The 21,215-nt window shown below is 35.9% G+C and overlaps 1 protein-coding gene across 2 annotated transcripts in view; it reads left to right on the forward strand.

Annotated features, from left to right (window-relative positions):
- The window catches only part of CRIM1 (cysteine rich transmembrane BMP regulator 1), a 175,092-nt gene that overhangs the window by 77,031 nt on the left and 76,846 nt on the right, over positions 1-21,215 (forward strand). For both annotated transcript variants that reach the window (XM_041476809.1, XM_041476810.1), the window contains exons 3-4: positions 5,414-5,656; positions 12,431-12,551. In XM_041476809.1, coding sequence (XP_041332743.1) covers positions 5,414-5,656; positions 12,431-12,551 — 364 coding nt within the window. The remainder of the gene's footprint in view (positions 1-5,413; positions 5,657-12,430; positions 12,552-21,215) is intronic.

Genomic DNA, 21,215 nt, shown 5'->3' on the forward strand with positions numbered 1-21,215 from the left:
TTTCTCTTCAGCCATCTCCTTCAATAAAACATTCTGCCCTTGTTTCTATGGTGACTGAGTAACAGCATCACATGAAGTTCTGACAAAATGATAAAAATTCCTCTCTGAAATGGTTTCCTGAGAAGCATGGATCTGTTCCATTTCACCTGAAGAATGAGAAGACCCTCCTATCCCTGTCAGGGCTTTCCTTCTGTGTTTCTCCCACACCAGATTATACCCTAACATCCTTTCACTGTTCTAACCAATGTTTTAACTGCTCTGCTTTTCTCATTAAACGGACTTGGCATGTACTTTCTCTGCGTGTCAAAGCAGAGCATGCAAACATAATGAAGGAAAAGAATTTGATACAGAGGTGAAAGCAAAGTGTTTAATTTTTCTTAAGGAACTATTTTTATTTCCATGCTGCTTTGGTATTAGCAAAGATGAGGAGGGTTGAGGGGTGGTTTGGCTTGGTTGGTTTTTGTTACAACTACTTTTTTTTGATCTACTTTAACAAAAGAAATTGAAAATGCCTGAGATCTAGACTTCCTATATTCAGTGACTGTCTTAATAAAAACATATCTAACTAGTACCCAGTTTGGTAATGCATAAACCTTTCAGGAAGGTTTTTGCCTTCTCTCAAAAAAATCATTGGTTGAAGCATAAGTGCTTAGAACTTGCTGTTTTACCTCCACTTCCCCCTCATAACTTTTTACAGTCATGGGAAGTATAATTTTAAAAACACTTTGTAATTTTTGATATGGAGAAACTTTGTGACAGAGTTCTGGGTTTATGGCTGTTGCTTTATGATAGACACTTTGTAAGTTAATGAAAAGAAAAAAACCCAAATTCATATCTTGATTTCTTCTTGTTATTACAGCCTTTGAAGGTTGTTCTCCTCCTCCTCATGCACTTTGTAATAGGTATGCTGTGGTTGCAAAGAAAAGTCAGTTTGAGTGTTGTTGTGCCTCTCCTTCAGAGATGCTCAATGTGCACTTCTGAGATGAAAGTGAGAATTTTTTTTGAGACATCCTAACTTTTTAAGTGAATGATCCCTGTTTTAATAATAAAGCACACTGTGCATTGTATCTTATTTAACTATTACTTTTCAGTTATACATTGTAACTTAGGTTATTCTTAATAATTGTTGGATGTACTCTCTCATGTGCTCAATAACAGCAAGTTCTTCTTGCAGGCTCTTAACAAAATAAAAGTAAGCCTGAACCTTCAGATCTACAGAAAGTAAAGTTTGTCTTCAAATGAAAAACTTCTGCCAGTAGTAATTTATATCTAGAAATAACCCTGTCACTGGTAAACTGAAGAACTTTATTTGAAGTGATCTCTAGAGCTGTCTTTTAGAGTAGATATTAAGTTTGTTTCCGAGACTAGAAGTCTTATCTGGAATTCATCAAAATGTTAGTTTTCCTGTCTGGATTGTGTTCAATTTATTAAGAATGTTGTATTTCTAGCTACCTTTCTGAATTTCTTAAGAAAATGGTCTGTCTCAGAATAGATCGTTTGAAAAAGCTTGATTGATCCAGACTCTTCCTTTATCTCTGCAGAGATTCTTTGTTGGCTCAGGCTGCTGAGATGGCAGGGATACCAGAATGCTTCCAGCTTTGGTGGTGTTTGATGAAAGCCTATAAAGAGAATGTGTCCCACAGAGAAACCTCATCAGAAAACCAACCAATATTTTCTGTTCTTTGTGTTGCTATTTGAAATGCTGCTTTTTTGAACATAAAGGCAGCACTTGCAGCCAGCTATGTTTTTCTTAGTGAGTTGTAGGTTATTAGTTCAAACTTTTATCGGAATGCATCCCTGAAAAGTGATTGTTCTCCTTATTAACATTAGGGATATTTTTTAAAGTATGTATTGAAATGAGATTGAGTTTTATGCTATAGCAATTTTACTGACACTACAGGCAGTTAGGGTTTTTTGAAATTCTTCTTGCGAAGGAATTTGCACTATGGGTGAGAATGTGTGACACATGTATCTTGTGTAATCTGTTTGTTAAGATGCCTTATTATTCAGGAATATGTATATACCTGCTGTACTAATTTGTTTCATAATAAATCACATATATAGTCCCAGGTATAGTTCTCCCTTCCCTCAAAAGCCTAATTCTTTAGGTTCTCCACAGTGCTTTGAAAAATGAAGCTCTCCCGTTTCTGGACACACATTATATTTATTTGTTTTTATTCTATTTATTATCAAAATGGAGTTTGAGTCCTGATGCATTGTTTGACTGTGAAGATGTTGGTCAGGATGAACCTGATTTGTGTAATAGGCAGTAGCTTAAAACATCCAGGGGACAGGTTGGTGCTTTGTAGTGTATGTGTCTATTTTACAGAGAGGCAGTAGGCTCTTGTCAATCTACTTTGGTCTGCTGAGAAGCTGCTTTGAAACAGTCTGTCTGGTATGTAAAAGGGGCAAAGTAGTAGAAATAGCACTTGTGAGTGATTTCACAGGGTTTTTGGGGGTTTTTTTTTTTTTTTTTTTTTTTTTTTTTTTTTTTTTGTGGAATACAGGTTGGTATTATCCTGCTATCTGTCTTTTGAGGTTGTTAGTGTATTTTTAATTATTTTGCTCTTACACGGGTTTTTTTTCTGTTCCTTTTGTAAGGGGTAGAAGTGTTGGTTAATAAAGGAAAAAATAATTATTAAACAGTTCTTGTTTGATGAAATCTTAAATAGCTGTATATATTGGAATTAAATCAGGAATTCTGCTAAAGCAGTGACACTTATGGCTGTATTAATGGTTATAATTTATTTTGAGAACAGATTAAATTTCGATGCCTTCCTCAATGAAGTAATGAAAAGGTAGAACTAGTTTAGTGTAATGGATCTCTGTGGATAGAGAAGATTTTGTCATTTGCTGAGATAACAACAGGAAAAACCTTGAAACTTTTCTGAATTGTTGCTTAGTAATAATGTCTTGTATCCAAATTTAGTGTCAAAATGAGGAGCCCACATCAGCTTTTACTGAAATGCAGTAAAACTGAACTCCCATCTTCTTCCATTGCAGTGAATTCTGGACCTAGAGAGCAGTTACACTAGCATGAGGGTAGCAGCTTAAAGCTTTAACTAACAAGTAGCAATGCTACACCTGGAGCTGCTGGATTTTCATGTTTTAGATAAAGATGATGTTCAACCAAACACTTTATATACTGCTGACCACACATCGTTTTAGTCAGTAGCTGCTTTCCATAAAGAAAAATTATATCTAAATCAAGAAACAAATTGTGACATAGTCTGCAAAAATTTTCTTAACCTGCTTTTGACTCTGCTGGGGGGCTAGAGTTTGGGAAGCTGAAAGATAATTGTCTGTTGGTTGATCCAGCTTGGGTGAATATGTTTAACTTTCCTGTTGCTCAGTTGCATTTGTGTATTGGGAGAGGAATGTTTCAATATGTACATAGTTTGAGATGTAATTTGGAAACACAGTATTTACATGAGTATTAATAGGAAGCTATTAGTAGGGTTTTGTCTGCTTATTTTTTGGGACTCTGAAGTACAAAAGTAATAGTGACACTGGATTAAGAAGAAAACCTTTGGTTTATAAATACCTACTGGTGTTATATTACTGGTATTGAAACATAAATATGGCTTTTGTGAGGTGGTGGTTATGTTTAAATAATTTTCTCTGAAAATGGTGCTGGCTTTATATGAGAGTCCTGTCACAGTCTGTAACCTTTAACTCCATTAAGCACAATACTCTAATGTGGAACAGACTATCCAAAATAACTGCAAAACACTGAGTGAATATTTCATACAAAAATACTTGTCATGGTTCTCTGTTTTAAAATTCTCTCTTCTATTGCCTGTGATGCTTCTTACATATTGATAGTGACATGTCCTTGTTTTCATATCATTGCTAAGTGATCTTACCAACTCCAGCAGCAGGCTTTGCATTGGTCTTCAAAAATGATACACCTAGACTCCTGAATAGGCTGGATTCAAACAGTTTGATGTGCATTTCTGACAAATCTTGCCTTTTGGAAGGCAATTGGTCAAAAATAGTTTTTATTGTATTTGACCAATTGCGTTGCTCAGATTTTATTTGTATTGAATTATCTAAGCAGTCCTTAAGGAAATTCTTATCTTCATGTAGATACATGTATGTGTGTAAATGCAGTCAAGTAAAAAAGAGCAGGTCAGCTTTTTAAAATATTTATAATCCAAAGTATTTTCATGAGAGATATTGCATGAGGATGGGATTATCATGGAAACTGGAAGATCACTGGATGCATAATGCTAGGGCACATAAAGTAATGAACAGTGGGAATTTAAGGGTCATCATGAGTACAAGTGGTCTATCAAGAGCCTATCATGAGTATGTACTTTAAGGGCTGCTACTGCAGCAGTTCTATCACTTGTCTGTGCATGTTGAGCAAACATACAGTGGAAAATTAAAATAATTTTAAAAGCTAGAGTGTCAAGGCTTTTATTACATGCATAAACTAAAGACTATCAATACAATACTGAAACCAGTATGTTATGTATTATTTATGCAGCTCTCTGCAGTGAGCCTCTGTAACCAGTAATGTTCTGTCTGAACAATGTGTTTAATAAAGCGGATAAGAACCTAAACATAAGGGTAGGTTTGAAAAAAAGCATTGGTCTTAAAAGTGTTATTTAAAGTTCTAGGCAAAATACATATCTAGTCAAAGCTGTTTTAAAGATAGATGGAAATAGTAGGATTTTTAACTGTAAGAAAAAAGCTACAATGCTCTCTAGAAGCACATTTAGGTTAGTAATCTTTGATAGTTTTAAGAAAAAACATAAAGTACTTGTACATGAAGGAATCATAGAATATCCTGAGTTAGAAGAGATGCATAAGGACCATCAACAAACCTCATTACCACCATAGTCAAACCTCTTATCTCTTAGTATTCAAGCTGCTGAAGTATGTAGGAACACCACTTCTAATGTGAACACTGGGAGTGTGTACAGGAAAAATGCTCTTCTGCCAAAGTATTCAAATATGGTAGCTGTTGAACTTTTGACTTGCTTTCTGAATATGTGAGGGTTCAATTCAGGTTAATAAATCAAGCCATTTAAATCAGCCCATAGCGGAAGGTCTTAGGAAACTGAAGGAAAAGGTGTGAACATCAGGGCTGACATAATATGATAAGTTGTTTCTTAACATCCTGGCCAAATGTAAGTTCACAGCTCCACTTGAGACTGTGTGCATTCAGCTGTCACGTACATCGCACAAATTAGAAATTTTGTAAAATATTTCATAAGACACCTAGCATCTTGCAAATAACTACAGTTTTTAAAGGATATTTGGTAATTGTTGCTAATCAGTTCAGCAGCAGCTCTTTCCTTTTTTTATTCTTTTGTGGGCAGGGAGAAGAGAGGTCTGAGTTTATCGTCACAACTTTAGTGTTTTACTGACACATATGGCATTATGATTTTTCTCTTCCTTTCAGAAGAGAAACCTGATTGCTCCAAGGCTCGCTGTGAGGTCCAGTTTTCTCCTCGATGTCCAGAAGATTCCATCTTGATTGAAGGCTATGCACCTCCTGGTGAATGCTGTCCACTCCCAAGCCGTTGTGTGTGTAATCCTGCAGGATGCTTGAGGAAGGTTTGCCAACCTGGCTATTTGAATATATTGGTTTCTAAGGCATCAGGAAAGCCAGGGGAATGCTGTGATCTCTATGAATGCAAGCCAGGTAAAAGTAGATAAAATTTCTTTTCCCATTTTTCAATTTTTTCTGTCTGACAAGCAAAATAATCTATATAATTGCATCCAGTAAAGCCTGTAGAGCTTCTAAATTCTTCTGATTGTTCTTGAAGTTAATTATTCTATGTAGGCAATACCCATTAAAAATAACAGAGGATAAAAATATTATGGGAAATTTTACTTTCTTTTTCCCTTAGACATTAATTTAAACTGAGTAGCAAGGGAAAAGTAACCTAGTGAGAACCTTGCATTTCTGTGAATGCTACTAGTGCAAGTGACATGCTTTATATATTGATTAGATTATACACAGTTTTTTCGTAGTAGGAATGCATTGTGTATGAACAGGGAATTAGGATTTCTGTTTGAAGATCTCTCTAGATTATCAAGTGCTGTCCCTTAAAAACTGAAGAGCAAAAGGATTATGGAGGGGCATATTAAAAAACTGTACAACAGTTTTTTACTCATCTTCCATTTCATGAGAACACAAATCACCCTTTCTTGTGATTTGTTATTCCAAGTGAAGTGGAAGATGTAATTCACTCTTTGATCCAGGCTTTGGTAAGATAAATAGCCAAAACAGAGAACTGAAAGCAAGTATCTAAAATGGTATAATCCAAAGCATTATATGCAATCAGTGCTATGTTTCAAGTGTGCTTAAACAGTGCCTTTCCTATGCTTGTTTAACATTTTCTTAAATCTTCCACAGAAGAAGATTGTAGAGTATTTGTGTCTTCTAGTGCTTCTCTTTGTGTTTTTTCCCTAATATTCAGTGCAAATCTGTGTGGAAATTTAAACAAACATTTTTGTACCCTGTCCTGAGTAGTTGGTGAACAAATTTTTACTATCATTTTTTGCCCTGGAACGTTTTGTCAGCCATGGGCTTCTTTCATCTAGAATTAGCTATAATTTCTTGTGACATGGTCTTTTTTGACTCCTCCCTGGTTATGTTTCCTTTCTATAAGTTTTTTTCAGTTAATCCACAATTTAACATGTGGTATCCAAGAGCAGACTAAGATTTTGGGAGAGTCTTCATCAGCACTAAATATTTTAGAATAGTCACCTTCTGTTTCTCATGCAAAACTTTAAATAAGATTGTAACTGTTTCACAAGAGATATTTCTAGTTGGTGAACTGCTGTGATGCCAGGATCTTTCTGTAGTATGACTGTTACTGAACTGTTATATTTGTACATTTTAATTCCTCCTATATACTTCAGTTATGCCTTTGCTGAATTTTGTCTTGCTGACTTTAGATTATTTATAATTTTCAAAAGAAATTTTAGCTCTGATCGTGTCCTCCCAAATACTCTTTGAATTCCCATCTTGTAGTTGGCAAATAAGTCTGTCCGGACTTGCCCATGGAAATTAGTTCTTGAAAGCTGTTTCTTGAAAACTCACTAGTTTTACAGAATCTTCAAATTGAATATAATTCTCTATCACATTAGTGAATTTATGTAACTCTGTCTGTATTGTTTTCTGAAGAGGTTTGTATTTTTTGCTGTAGGGAGTTGTAAGAGGTGAAGGTACACAGGACTGGAAAAATGAAGATGTGTGTTAGGAGAGTAGAAGAGCAGAGGCTTTGAAGAGATTGGGGAAGGAAAGAAACTTAATGGGATTTAAGGGAAATGTAGAGCTTTGCAAATGGGGCTTAGAAATTGAGAGACCTGGTAATAAATCCTGCATCTTTGGAGTCTGGCTTTGTGTCCTGAAGAATTGTGGGCAAGAAGAGTTAGAGAGGAACTGAACTATATGAATTGTTACTGAAATGCCATATTGCTAGAAAAATATGGGTCATGAACAGAGTAAGGCCTGGCAGGTTCATGCAGAGGCTCTTGTGGGGCTGCTGTCATCAGTTTTACTGAATGTATCAGCAAGTCTATGGAGTTAACATGTTGAACAGAGAAAAATACGTTTCCATTACTTGCCACAGACCTAAAAACTTTAGTTCTGTGAGTAATATTTCCAGAACACTCTTCCTGCACCTCTGTATCTGTTTAACTAGCCTCAATAGGGGTTTTGCACCAGCAAGGGCTTTCTGGTGGAAATAAAGCTGGAAGGACTACTTCCTATGACAGCAGTGCTGCTGTACGCCAAGATAAAGCTCTTGTGCCATTAAAGCATAAATTGTGTTTAGTTCTGTTCCTTAAAAAAAGATAACACTGCTCTCTAGCTAGTGCTGGCATTTGAGTTGGGAGCCTTCTGCTGAGAACTGCGTATGTTCAAGTGCTGTGATTGGCAGTGGAGTTAGTGAAAGGAAAAGAAAATGTTTCCTCAACACTAAATACAAGAATAAAAATAAAATAATTCATTTTGAGATCCATTTCCTCTTCTGCCCCTTTTACTTTAGGAATACAATTGAAGGCATTGGTTTTCAGTTAAAATGAATACTGAAGAAACTTAGTAGCTGAGACATACATGTCTATTAACCTCCAGATTAATTTGCTTTAAATGCTCCTACCTGTTGCTTCACCAAGTATCTCATCACAGTTGTGCCACCTACTGAGAACAAGTGTGTCATGCTCATTGTTTTACTGTGGTTGCAAAGCTCAGAGATGAGGTAACCCTAGTTTGGTTCCATAAGTCACCTCTTTTATTCCTACAAGATGTGTGTAACTATCCATTCATAAGTAGGGAATTTAGTCTGTGTGCATTGAATTTAATTTTAAGCTGGGGATTACATTTCTCAAAATTTTCAACTTTTTTATTTCTTAAAGATAGTTTGAATGAGCAATCTGAAATGGAACTGCATAATCTGTTAACAGCAAGAATTAAAATAACCCAAAACAAGATTTGTGGGAGTGTATGTGCTATGAACATGAACTATGAACAAGGACAACATTTTTAAAATCATGTTTGTTTGTATAAACATGATTGAGTTGAAAACTAAATTAAAATGTATTTTGCTGAAGTGTTGATAGGAACTCTAGCTGTCACTTCTGAATAAAACAAGCTAAATACTTTGGCAGTTGTCCAACAGATGTTTGTACCTTTTTTGGTAATTTTTGTTGTTGCATATGGTGCAATGGAGAATGTCATCTTTTAGTTTCTGACATTTTTGGGAAAGCATTTGGAAATGTCTGTCATGATAGACATAACCTGTGTTGAAATGACTACTCATCTGTCATTTTTTCAGAAGTCTTTTTTAGCAGAGCTTTCATTCACTCATCTCCAGCATGGCCTGAAAATTACTCTTTTTTTCCTTCTACCAAATACTGGTTTAAACACATTGTAAAGAAAATGTTATTGTTTGCCTTGCTTCTTTGGGGAATTCTGTGCAGTCAGGGTTGATGGAAAGTCCGAGACCAGCAGCATAATTTAGTAGGTAGCGTGTAATGACGCACAGGGAAGTAGTTTGTGCTCCACCCTGATACAGCTTCAGCACTGAAAATCAGAGCTGGAGCTTATACAATCTTGCACTAAGGACAAGGGTCAGCAAAATCAAGTTTTTATGCAGAGCTTAGGGAAATAGAATTCTAGAATGTTTTTCTTTTGTCCTCTGTCACTTATAGAATAGTACTTACGTTGTTTTATTGGATGATTTGTTAAAAGCTTATGTTGACAGAACTTGAGATAGGAGTGGGAAAGGATTGGACAAAAAGAGTGAGGAAGAATTACAGATATGTTTCTAATGAAGCTGGAGAAATGGCTTTTAAGTTGGCAATGAAGGTGAGGGAGGGGAAAAAATCAGCAAATGTGGAGATCCATGTTGGGAAATACCTGGGATCGGGCAGGTAAGAAAGTGGTTCAGGCAGTGATATAGCTGCACTGTAGGTCCAGGAATGCTGTGGTTGTATGTATATACAACATATATATACATGTGTATATATATATATCTCAAATATATACATTATATATATCATATATATATATATATATATATATGATATGTATGAGTTCTGAGTTTCATGGAATGTAAAAAGGTTAAAGCCTTTTCATGGGTAGATGCTTCCTTTCTACTTCTCCCATGGCAGACAATGTGACTACCAATATCATGTGTAGTTGTGTTGTGTTGCACTGTTCATGAGTTGAAACGCATCTGAACTGAAAGCAGAGGGTGTCATGTGATGCTTCCATGCTGTAAAAGCAGACTGTGTATCCTTGTACTGAACCCTCAGAAATTTGCGACTTTTGAAGCCTTAGCCTGTGCTGAGCCACTGTTTCATCAGAAATGCAAATACTGACTTGCTCCTTCACCATTAGATGCATAGGTATTTACTTAGATCTTGCCCTAAACTGTACATTGTATTAGTTGAAGAGCCAGCCATTTTATTAGTTGAAATATGACAGGGTGAAACTTAACACACTTAGTATACTTTGATAACTTACTCTGCTAGAAAGTTTTATTCACCTGGTTTCGTTAGCAGTTTCAAAACCTTTGGATTTGTAGTCCAGAAAGGAGGTAACACATGACTGCAGATATGTCAGGGTCTGCAAAGATGGCAGGGTTTCTGCTACATTCTTGTAGAAAAGTGGTAACTCGCAGATACTTCTATATACATATTCAGTGTATATGAAATTTCTTGAAGACTTGTAAGCAAAGGTTGATAGGGTGAATCTTCACTGATTGGAAACTGGAGCATATTTATGAGTTCTTGAAGACACAGATTTGTCAAACTGTATTTAAAGCTTAAAGTTCCTATGATAGACAAAAATAATTAGTTTAGAATAAGGTATATAATAACAGCTTATAATAAACTGTTCATGAACACATGTACATGTGCATGTATTAATTATTGGAGTCAGAGTAGGATATGAAAAGAAAACTAAACAGTCAGTGGCAAATGTTTGCAGTCTTATTTTTCAGGACAGTAGTGCAGCTAGTCTGGGGGATACCTTTTAAAGAAATGAAGAATCCAATTATAGGCTGTTCTGTAACCTCAGAGTATTTTCAGCTTATCTGTAAGTTTCTGTCAATACTTTTTTCCAGTTTGGGAAACCTGTTTAAATCTGAAGGAAAGTAGAAACAGTTTTTCCTTTTTCAAATGTTTTTCATTTCTTATCTGTTTTCTTCTCTCTCCTGTGAGGAAACTGTGAGAGAGATGGGACTGTTCCACCTGGAGATGAGAAGGCTCAGGGAAGATCTCATCAATGCACCTGAAGAGGGGGATGTAAAAGCAGAGCCAGGTTCTTTTCAGTGGAGCCAGGTTATTTTCAGTCATAGGACTATAGAGAGGCAAGAGGCACAAATAGAAACACAGGAGGTTCCATCTGAACATCAGGAAGCACTTTTTCACAATGAGGGTGACTGGGCACTGACACAGTTTTCACAGAGAGGTAGTGGAGTCTCCATCCATGGAGAAATTGAAAAGCCACCTGGGCATAATCCAGATCTACAGGGCCTGGCTTGGGAGCCTCTAAGAGGTCCTGTCCTACCTCAGCTGTTTTATGATTAATCTAATAATGTAATAATAAAAAAAAAAAAATTGCTTAGTCTTAACTTGGGATTTGTTTGTAATGTTTTTGAAGTTTGTACTTGATTTAAAAAGACAGTCTGGGCTGCTTTTCTCTATTAGTGAGCCATGTACTATCACACTGTAACCACTGCAATGGAGATATGCAGAGCAGATGTAATTCTGATACTAATGTCTCATGATGACAGAATCAGTTATTGCTATGTACCACTGACGATCAAGCTTGGAAAGTGTGAGACCAGAAGAGGAAAATTGGCCCTTTGAAGGTTATGAGCTCTTGCAAGAAATGTGGGTAGCATTGTCAAGTACTTTAGTGGTTCTGTAAGCCGCTGTGATAGTGTCAATATTGCAATGAAGTTTAATCAGTAATCATGGATATTGTACTGCATAATTTGCAGTCTGATAACATTCTGTTCATCCTTCTTGTTCAGTCAGAAAGTAGCTAATTTCTTAAAGAGGGAACTGTGTTTTATTCTGCACTTTCTATGTATAATTATGAAAAGGCATAGCACATACATATTGCCTGAGCTGGTAGTGTTTCTTGCATGGAAGACTTAGGAGCAAATGAGAGAAAGATATGTTTCAGCTTTCCTGAGTAGAACTTGGAACATTAAATACATATTTAGATTGGTTTGGGTTTTTTTTCCTTTGCATTTCTAGACATTTGTTGCTTTCTAAAAACTGTCGGTCAGTCTTTCTTCTTTTAAGTAGAATTCTTCATCTCACTAATGCAGAAAGATTTGTTAACTTGCATTTCATTTTTGCCATATATAAATATACAAACAAGACAACCTAATAAAATAGTCTTTAAAAATGTACATTAAACATGCACACATATATCTGTAGTGTATCGCTTTTTTCTCTATAACCCAAGTATTTTGCTGTTTAAACAGATTCTAATTAGTTAAAAAATTAAACAATGAATTGTTTACTCTTTTAAAAGCTGTAGGAAATATATATTCTTCCATAACTAGGCTACTTCTATTTACTAATATTCACAGTTTTAATTGTTTACTGTTTTAAAAGCTGTAGGAAATATATATATTCTTCCATAACTAGGCTACTTCTATTTACTAATATTCACAGTTTTAATGATTGTGTAAGGTTGCCTGTCTTAGCTTCTGTATTTTTTTTAATTAACTATTATCAGTTCAGTTGCTTCCTAATAATTTTAAAAAGCGAATCTTAAAGAGAAAGGGAGGCTTTTTGTATTGTTACCTAGCAAGCACACATTCATTGGATAATTTTTGTGACTTGAAAGGCTGATGCATAAGTGGTTGCTTATGAGGAAGTAATTTGCAGAAAGCTTCTAAAGCATGAGTAAAAGAAATGTTCTTCTTCCCTTCCTCCGTAGTGTTCAGTGTGGATTGCAGCACAGTCGAATGTCCTCCTGTTCAGCAAGTTGTTTGCCCCCTGGATAGCTATGAAACCCAAGTCAGGCTGACGGCCGATGGCTGCTGCACCCTGCCCACAAGGTTGGTGTCTCGATGGCTCAGTAATTTTTAACTTGTTCTCAACAATTCAAGTGCTGTGAATGCAGGATAATAACGCGTACTTCTGTGACAATAAATGCTGATACTGAATAAAAGCTACATGAAGTAGGTTATAGCAGTCCGGTGGAAATGCAGAATCTTGTATTTTCAAAGCAGAAAAAAGGTCTTCACGGGACAGATGCATGAAGTTGGTTTCTGCTAAAATTGTTTGAGGAGTTCATGTCTCTAGATTGACTTTCAGTTAATTTAATTAATTTTGCAAAAGTTAACTTTTGAAGGTGTTTGATGGTAAGGACTTAATTGATGGAGATGACAGAAGACATGCTAGAAAAAAAATCTCATCTAGTTAAAGGAGGAAAAAACATCTAATTTTTTTGCATGACCACTTTAAAAAGTGGAAGATGGAACTCTCTGGAACTGTAGGAGAACAAATTTCAAGTACTTGCTTACATTTTAACTTCTGTTGTTGTTCAAGTAGGTGTAACTTACTGTGATTTTAAAAAATGACAGTTTTAGAGTTGGTTTTTTTCCACAGTTATGCAACACTATTTGAGTTTGTGTTTTTACAACAAATTTCCCAAAACCTGATTCATGCATATGCCAAATAAATACATATTTGAGCAAAAATTAACATAAATGAAAAGATTTTGCACTAAAAAGAAAATTTTTCTTGTAGACGTAGCTACTTGGCTTACTTGGTGGAAGGTCATGGCAGCCATAGAATATTGTCATATTCTCAGCCCCTTGTGTAAATTAGTAAAAAGCTTGCAAAGAATTCATAAAGTAGAAGATGGCAATGATTGTATAATCAAGGTTATTCTCTTTTGGGTACCCTTTGGGTGCACATTTACTGTGGCATCTTCTCAGTATCCTCCCTTTATTCTTTGACATATTTTCTGTAAACTTCCTAGGAACTGCAATAATGTATTAGTTCAGAGCTGACCTGGCTAGCTGAGGCTGTGCAGCAGTCTGCAGATTCTATACAGTCATCATACTGCCATTGTTGCAAATATAGCTCAGCATGTTCAAGACAACTAGAGTAAAATGCTAAGGACTGTATTCAGAAAGATAGATTATAAAGTCAAAGAAGCGGTCACAGATAAATATTTCATAAATTTAGAGTTTAGATTAACACTTAGTAACATTGATACATTGGAAAGATTAATGGTACATTTTTACTTCCAAATTTGTTTCAGCTTGTTGGATTAAAAAGTGATGCATAAGCCAAATTATTTTTGTTTCACAAAAGTAAAATCATGTTCTATTTTTATGCAGTCTAATATAACTTGGTTTGCAAGTGCTTGGGTGAAGAGAATGAAAAATATCCACTTCATTCTTTGTCAATGATAACTTCAATGATCCTTCTATCAGGAAATACAGAATACTATGAAAATAAATCTTTATTTACTTCAGAAAAATTACCAGTTTAAAATATCTTCTATTTCTAGTACACATGTGTGAACTGATCTTAAATAGAACACCTAGAGCAAGCATGTTCTTGAAAGAGTCTTTTTATTTTGTTGAGCATGTTTAAAAATAAAGTCTGTTTGCTGAGCGCCAGCTGATGACTGAAGTGTCCTTGTCGGCGTGTGTGGCAAGCCAGCGATGAAAGCAGAGTTCCCTTCTCCTGTGCACAAAGGTCCCAACTGTACAAGCAGACTTACAGCATGTGAATTACTAGATAATTGTGGATTCCTGAAACCTCTTTGAAATCAGTCATTGTGCATTCCTGGGATCAGAGTTTAACAAGAGGTCAGAGCTAGGACAGAGGAGTACTTAGCTCCTGGAGTCTTAGGATCTAAAGGGGGTTTTGTGTTAATACCTCTGCCCTCCTTGATGTATAAAATTGCAAAATACCTCCACAATTAGCATAACCTAGTATGTCTGCGGGCAAGTAGAAACAATTGTAGTTGTCTTGTACTCCTCCATTATTTTTAATTTCATGGCTAAGTCTACATTGCTGTATATTGTTATTAAGTGGGTTGCTATTTGGATTGCCTTAAATCAGCCAAAGCAATAATACACTTTTTAATGGAGTAGGTGAGAAAGAAAGAAGAAAAACTAAATCTGTCAGCAATATGGTCTTACAGATGTTTCACATGTTGTGTGCCTGCTAGAAATATATTTAGTTATTTTGATTTTCATATACTACTGTGTTTCTTAAGGAAGACAGTGCCATAGTGATCATAGAGATCATTCGTGTTCTGTAAGTAAAGATTTTATTTGAAAGGGGGAATAAAGGAACACAGACATTGGGATAATAGAAAAGAAAGCTTTAAAAAAGATTAGAGGAAAGAGAAGTTCTTGTATGAAAAGAGGAAACAGAAAGGGAAACAAAGCGCAGTTACATGGAACATGAAAAGTGAGCCAGTTGACTTCAGGTTCAATGTTTCCTCCGATTTGAGGAGGCTCCCTTTATATTTGAAGGGTCTTTGCAAGACTTGCGTGTTAAAATTATAGGAAAAAATGCAGATTTATGGATGAATGAGTCTACTGTAGGAAAAATGGGATGGTTTTCCTTAATTTCAAAATTTTCTAATACAATATTAAGGACTATGCATTTTCTGAGATTTACTTTAGACTCATCTAACTGCATATCACATCTCTTTTTCATTGTTAGAATTAAATTCAAAATTTTTGTATTTTTTTAGTATACCTTTGATAATAATTTATTAAAAGCAGAGACATTGTTCTATAAGGTTATGGACTTTAGACTTTAGACGGTCATTTAGACTTTATGAAATTGCGTTTTTAACACAATGAACTCTTTGAAGAAATTATGATTGTCTGTTTCATTTATTGCCACTGAAATAACAGCGTAATACAAACAGAACCAGAAAGCAATTAAAGGAAAGTGCCATGATTAGGGGCAGATGACATGGCACTGAGCTGGTTAACAAGTAGTTGATAATTTCCCATACAGTAGGAGTAGATTGACTTCTGCCACATATCCTGTTCTTGACCTGTTCCTTGTACATAATAGCTAGGAAAATGGAGACCCTTAAATCTGATGATAAATTGGCATTTCTTTTGTGAGCAAACTCTTGAATGTGTATTTATAATGGTGAAAACTCCTTGAGCAATGCCAGGGGAAAAGTGGGAATAGTAAACATCTGATAGCATAAATTCTTGTTCTTGCACTCAGAGGTTACATTTAGTGTCACACTGATTTCTAATGCAGTGGTTCAAACAGAACAAAACATACTGATTTGGCATCAACATCAAAATACCAGTTGCTTCAGCTTTCATCAGGCTGTTATGAGACACTTATCTTAAATTTCCAGCAATTATGTTAGGAAAGCTAAATGTTTGGAAAACAGGAAAACAGCTATTATGTTAGGAAAGCTTAGAACAGGCTGTCTCTGGTCTTGGTAAAGATGCTCGCTTCTCCAAGGAGGTTGTTGAACAAAAATTGTATTAGAGCTCTTACAGAAAACATTACTGTAGTTTTTTTAATGTTGGTTGTGGTCTTTTATTAAAAAGCTGAATATGTCAATACTTCAGATGTACCCCGTTTTTCCTGTTGTAAATTAAGTTTCTTCAAATTTATAGATTCCTTTGGAAATTTATTTTTAAGTGTAAAAATCTTTATCAAAATCTGATTTATATTTTTATCTGTGAAAAATGGAACAGGACAATGATTATAAATTGCTTATATTTTTATTGCTCACATACTTGTACATGTTTCATAAGATTTTTTGCAACATAGTATATGGCCTGTTTGGATAGCTTTGCACCTATTATTTTTGGATTATCTTGTTTTTCTTTGTGACTGTTGTCAGAATAATTTGGCAGTTTAGTCTTTGTTAGGTCTCTGCTTCTTGCTACTGTTTTATACCCCTGCTCTGTGCTATCATCTGTTACAGATTTGGTAATTTCAATATTCATTCAGTACTGTGTTCTCATAGATATTTCATACACACGCTCCTCCCCTCACCCTCAGCTGTTCTTGGTCAGTCTTTTAATAAAACCATATAACCAAGAAAACTCCATAGAGAACAGCGAGGTGTTAGCACTGTGCCAATATTAAAAAGAACAAAATCTAAGTAATTAAATCTGCTTGTCTTGTTCTGAGAAAAATAGTGGGAAAGCTGATAGAGGATTGAATTAAGGTTTAAAGGGTGTAATTATAGCTAGAGGCCACCAGTGTTGCTGGAATCTGATTTGGTCTCCTGAAGATACTAAGCTTGCCTTAAAAACTTGACAGTCAGAGTGCCTTCCTTTTCAATTTCTATCCATAGTCACTTGTCCTTTTCTTTTTTTAACTTGGATTCTAACTTTAAACAAAACAAACAAACAAATTAAAAAGAACTAGGACTTTTTAATTAATATTGTCTCACAGGGTTTACTTTATAAAATTGAAATGTATCCCCTTCCCCAAACTACTTACCATTGAAGGACAGTTCCCACACCTCCCTCAGATTTTGGGAGTGGCTCACTCTCAATGAGTTGGCAGCATTGTCCTTTGGCTCCTGAGAGGAATTCTTGCAACATATGCATGCTGGCTTGAATATCTTGCTGATAATATAGGATACAGTAGTATTCTTCTGAGAGGAGAGCAGCATCCAGGATTAGTATGTTCACTAAATCCTAGGAGTAAGTTTGCTTCACATGCTTCTTAAAAAAGTTCACACCATAATCCTTAATATGTTGTAGATTTGAAAAAGTTCAGAAATAATTTTTATACGTTTAACTATCAAAATTTCCAGTACTTTATTTTCTACATGAGTCCTCGCTTTAAAAAAGCAGTTTCAAGAATGATGTGGTGGGATGAGGAGTAGAAAAAGCAATTGTAAGTTGAGCATAACAGGAGCAGATAAATTTCATATGCCAAAAAAGTGATGATAAGCTTTTTACAGATGCAGTCTTGCAAGATTGGAGCCCAATAGACTTGGATAAGCAAATGAAGATGCTTTGAATTGGACCATTTCACTATCACTTAGTTACAGATAGCTGAATGGCATTACAAATGCAAACCTCTCTGTTGGCTCAAGTAGCATGAAGGAGTAGGATTATATTTGTATTGTTTAGAAGAAAACCTCTGAAAAAATTTCTTAAATGAATTAGTCATAGAATTCCTTTTTCCTTGTTTAATAGTCTTTGCCCTGTCATTTTTCCCTTGTGTGTGGCTAAAATGTCTCAATCTGGGGCTGCTGTGACTGGCAGTGCCGCCATTTGGTCTGCAGTATGGTAAAGAAGTGAAAGTGCTTGGTCAACAAATCCAAGTGTTAAATCTCTGGGTGATCAAACCTTTTACCTTTTCATCATCTACTCAGCCCCATTGGAGGGTCAGAGAGGCAATTAATATGTGCATTAAAGATTTACTTAGAAAACAGTACAGTTCTTCCCCCCACCCCAAATTTTCAAATGCTTTCATTTTTATACAGCTCATGAAAATGATTAATACCTTGACATAGTAGGAAATAGTTTTTAGATAAGGTTTAATTTATGCTATATCTGGATAGAAATGGAATGTAACTTGGAACAGAACTGGACTAGAATTTTGTATCGTATTTAATTGCCTTTCAATTTATGGCATAGTAGGAAGGAGAGTAAATCTACAAAAATGTAGATTCTTCACTTCAAGAATCTACTTAAGAGAATGCTCTTTATCTGTGGTGTACTAAAATATTTTTAATATGAGTCTGCATTGTTTATCAGTTCTAAAGGCATTAAGGCTAAATAGCAATCTAGATTAGCAATCTAGCTCTAAAACTGGTATATACCATCGCTGAATTGGTTTTGATTCCAAAGGAAGAAATTACCTATTTTATTATTTTTAATCTTTTGTTTCTAATAAAAACTTATGTTGTCCTAGGCACAATAGAGATATCACTTGAGCAATTCACCATTAGCAGTTTCACTTGTATTTTTCAGAAAACCTATAGATATGTTAAAATACATGCTGTCTTTTCATGTAAGTGAATTGAAACAAGGGTCTTGTGGTAGATGATTATGCAAAAATCACATCTCTTTAGTGAGCGTTTAAATTTATGTAGAATTACTGTAGTGATAGAGCAAGGGATAATGGTTTTAAACTGAAAGAGGGTAGATTCAAATTAGATATTAGGAAGAAATTTTTCACCATCAGGGTGAAACAGGGTGGTAAAACACTGGAGCAAGTTTCCCGGAGAACAAGTGGATGCCCCATCCCTGGAAGTGTTCAAGGCCGTCTTGGATGGGGCTTTGATCAGCCTGGTCTAGTGGAAGATGTCCCTATACATATGGCAGCTGTTCTATGATTCCATGATCTTTTATCCTCCTAGATGACTTTGTCCCATAAGAAATTGCTTTTACTTTATCTGCTTTTATGGCACTCGGACATGTTGTTATTGTAACATATATTGTGTCCACAACCTGTCACAGCATTAGCCAGTGTAATGTATTTCATGTTACACCAGTGTCTAGGCAATCTAGTGACAGCAACACAAAAATCAGCAAAGTTCTTTCCTTCTCATTCTGTGGCAGCCACCAGAACCCTAACTGGGAAGTCTACTGTTGTAAGTTCCCTTTTAAGCTATTATCAAATATATTTGCATTGTGTTTGAGAACACCCATACACAGGTAGTTAGATAATGTTTTTATTCTGACAGTGCCTGTAGAGGTGGTCTCTGAGTCCCTGATTAACTTTGCAGCTATCCCATTCAGTATGAAGGGTATTGTGCACCCGTTCTGTTCATTCTTCTCAGCTTTTTGGTTGTTTTAGATCTTCTCTATGTCATTCCTTGTGAGTCTCACATTTGCCTAGATTTTCTTAGATCTTCCTGTCTTTGGAAGACCTTCATTTCATGAAAATGTTTTGGTGTTCCATATGGCATTCACCACTTGGATGCCCTCAACTTTCTTTAGAGGACAGTCATGTTTTTCCAGCAAGTGTAACTTCTTCCTCATTATCCCCTGTACCAGTCACCTCTCTTAAGCAGCTTTTGCTGGTACTGAGGTCTCCCTTGTATTTGATTTAGAATTTTAAATCCTTCTCCTCCACCCATCTCATCCTCTAGAATTGGTGTCCAAGTGAAAGTGGTTGTGGATCCCAGTTTTTGCTAGAGGAAGGTTCAACTGGAACTGGTAAGACCAGTCATGGATCCAAGACCTGTATCTTCCTGAGACTTCTGTTCAGAGATTGGCTCCTGAGTAACCTGGGTAGCTGGATCAAAGGTCTGTTTTAAGGACTCTGCAGAAGCTTTTTTATGCCTTCAGTTCTGTCATCAGCCTCTTAGAAACTCTGGTTTCTAATCCTGGCCAGCTTGCTCAGGTTGTTTCTCCCGCACTTTAGCTCTAGCAAACCACTTTGCCATCTCAAGTGTGTCAGTAGCGTGGCAGTGTAACACTTGGTGTTGAATTGGAGACTCTACTCCTTATCAAAGAGGCAGGGTTATATTGAAGGAAAGCTCTACATTTATTTCAGCTGAACTCATTCCATGTTCCATTCAGGCTTGCAGTAGGCTTTTGTTTAATGGTTGATGAATAGAACACTGCAATCTTTTGGAAATTTCATAATATCTGGAAAGAAGTGTTTAGGCATTTTCATTCTAGTCTTTAAAATCCTGAGAAGTTAGGAAGTGGTGAATATTTTTCCCAGGAAAACCATTTTGCTTCATTCAGCTCTGCTTAGATATTCACTCATGGTTACAGACCGTGTACTGTACAGACTGTGTACTGAGTATCCACAAAATGCAAGGATAACAGGGATGGTGTGTAACCTTTCTAGGTGATCCATGTTTTATGTCTGTCTTCTCCTGATGTCTTCCAGGAGAGGCAATGAATTGCTGAACTCAGAGTTCAAGCATTCCCCTTCTTCCCTACTGTAGCTGCCTCAGGAATTCCCATGTGTTCTCAGCGTGATGGTAGTTATTGCTGCCTTGGCATTGAGCCATGTGGGTTGTTTTGGCCAGCAACTGTATTTTCCTAAAGTACACGAATGAGGAAAGATGATATGTTGGTTGTTTCTTTAAAGCCATCTCAGTATAAAACTTGAACAGAAGCTCTTGAAACACGAGGCATTTCTGGAGCCTGATGGCTGACTCCTGAGTGTCAGAGACCTCAGACAAGGAGAGGAAACTTGAGAACGTTTGCAGAACAAATAGCCTGTAAATCTTTTGCAGAAGAAGCTGTAAGACATTGTAAATACAGAGGTCCCTGTTTGCATCTTTTATAAAATTAGTGTTTTCTGCCTGTTTTATCTGTTAAAAATACACATCTGTGGTCTTCCACCAGCTTTTAGGAAATACTGAATTGGAAAATCTGAAAGACAATGCTGCCTAAAGGAATAAGCACATTTCCCAAGAGCAAAACAAAAAAACAAACAAACAAACAAAAAAAAAATTGCACTGGAGGACGAAGTATCAGTGATAGCTGTGCAAGCAGGTTTTTTTTTATGGAAAAATATCTGTAGTACTCTAATCTGACCATGTGCTGAGTTAATGGTATATTTAGTCCTCCACTGTGAAACTTGGAAAGAAATTTTAAGCCAGATAAATTAAAATGACTCCTAATTGTGTCTACTTTTAGGTGGCATTTTATGCTTGAAATTAGAATGAGGTTGTATTGTCTATAGAATTTGGTTTGTTTCCATTCTTTATAAGCAAGCTGGTGTTTGAACTCTTTCAGCTTATAATAAGCTGGTAGATACGTCTTTCTGTTTCA

The sequence above is a fragment of the Pyrgilauda ruficollis genome, unplaced genomic scaffold (genome assembly GCF_017590135.1).
Source record: "Pyrgilauda ruficollis isolate IOZ18807 unplaced genomic scaffold, ASM1759013v1 scaffold4, whole genome shotgun sequence".
Classification (NCBI taxonomy): domain Eukaryota; kingdom Metazoa; phylum Chordata; class Aves; order Passeriformes; family Passeridae; genus Pyrgilauda; species Pyrgilauda ruficollis.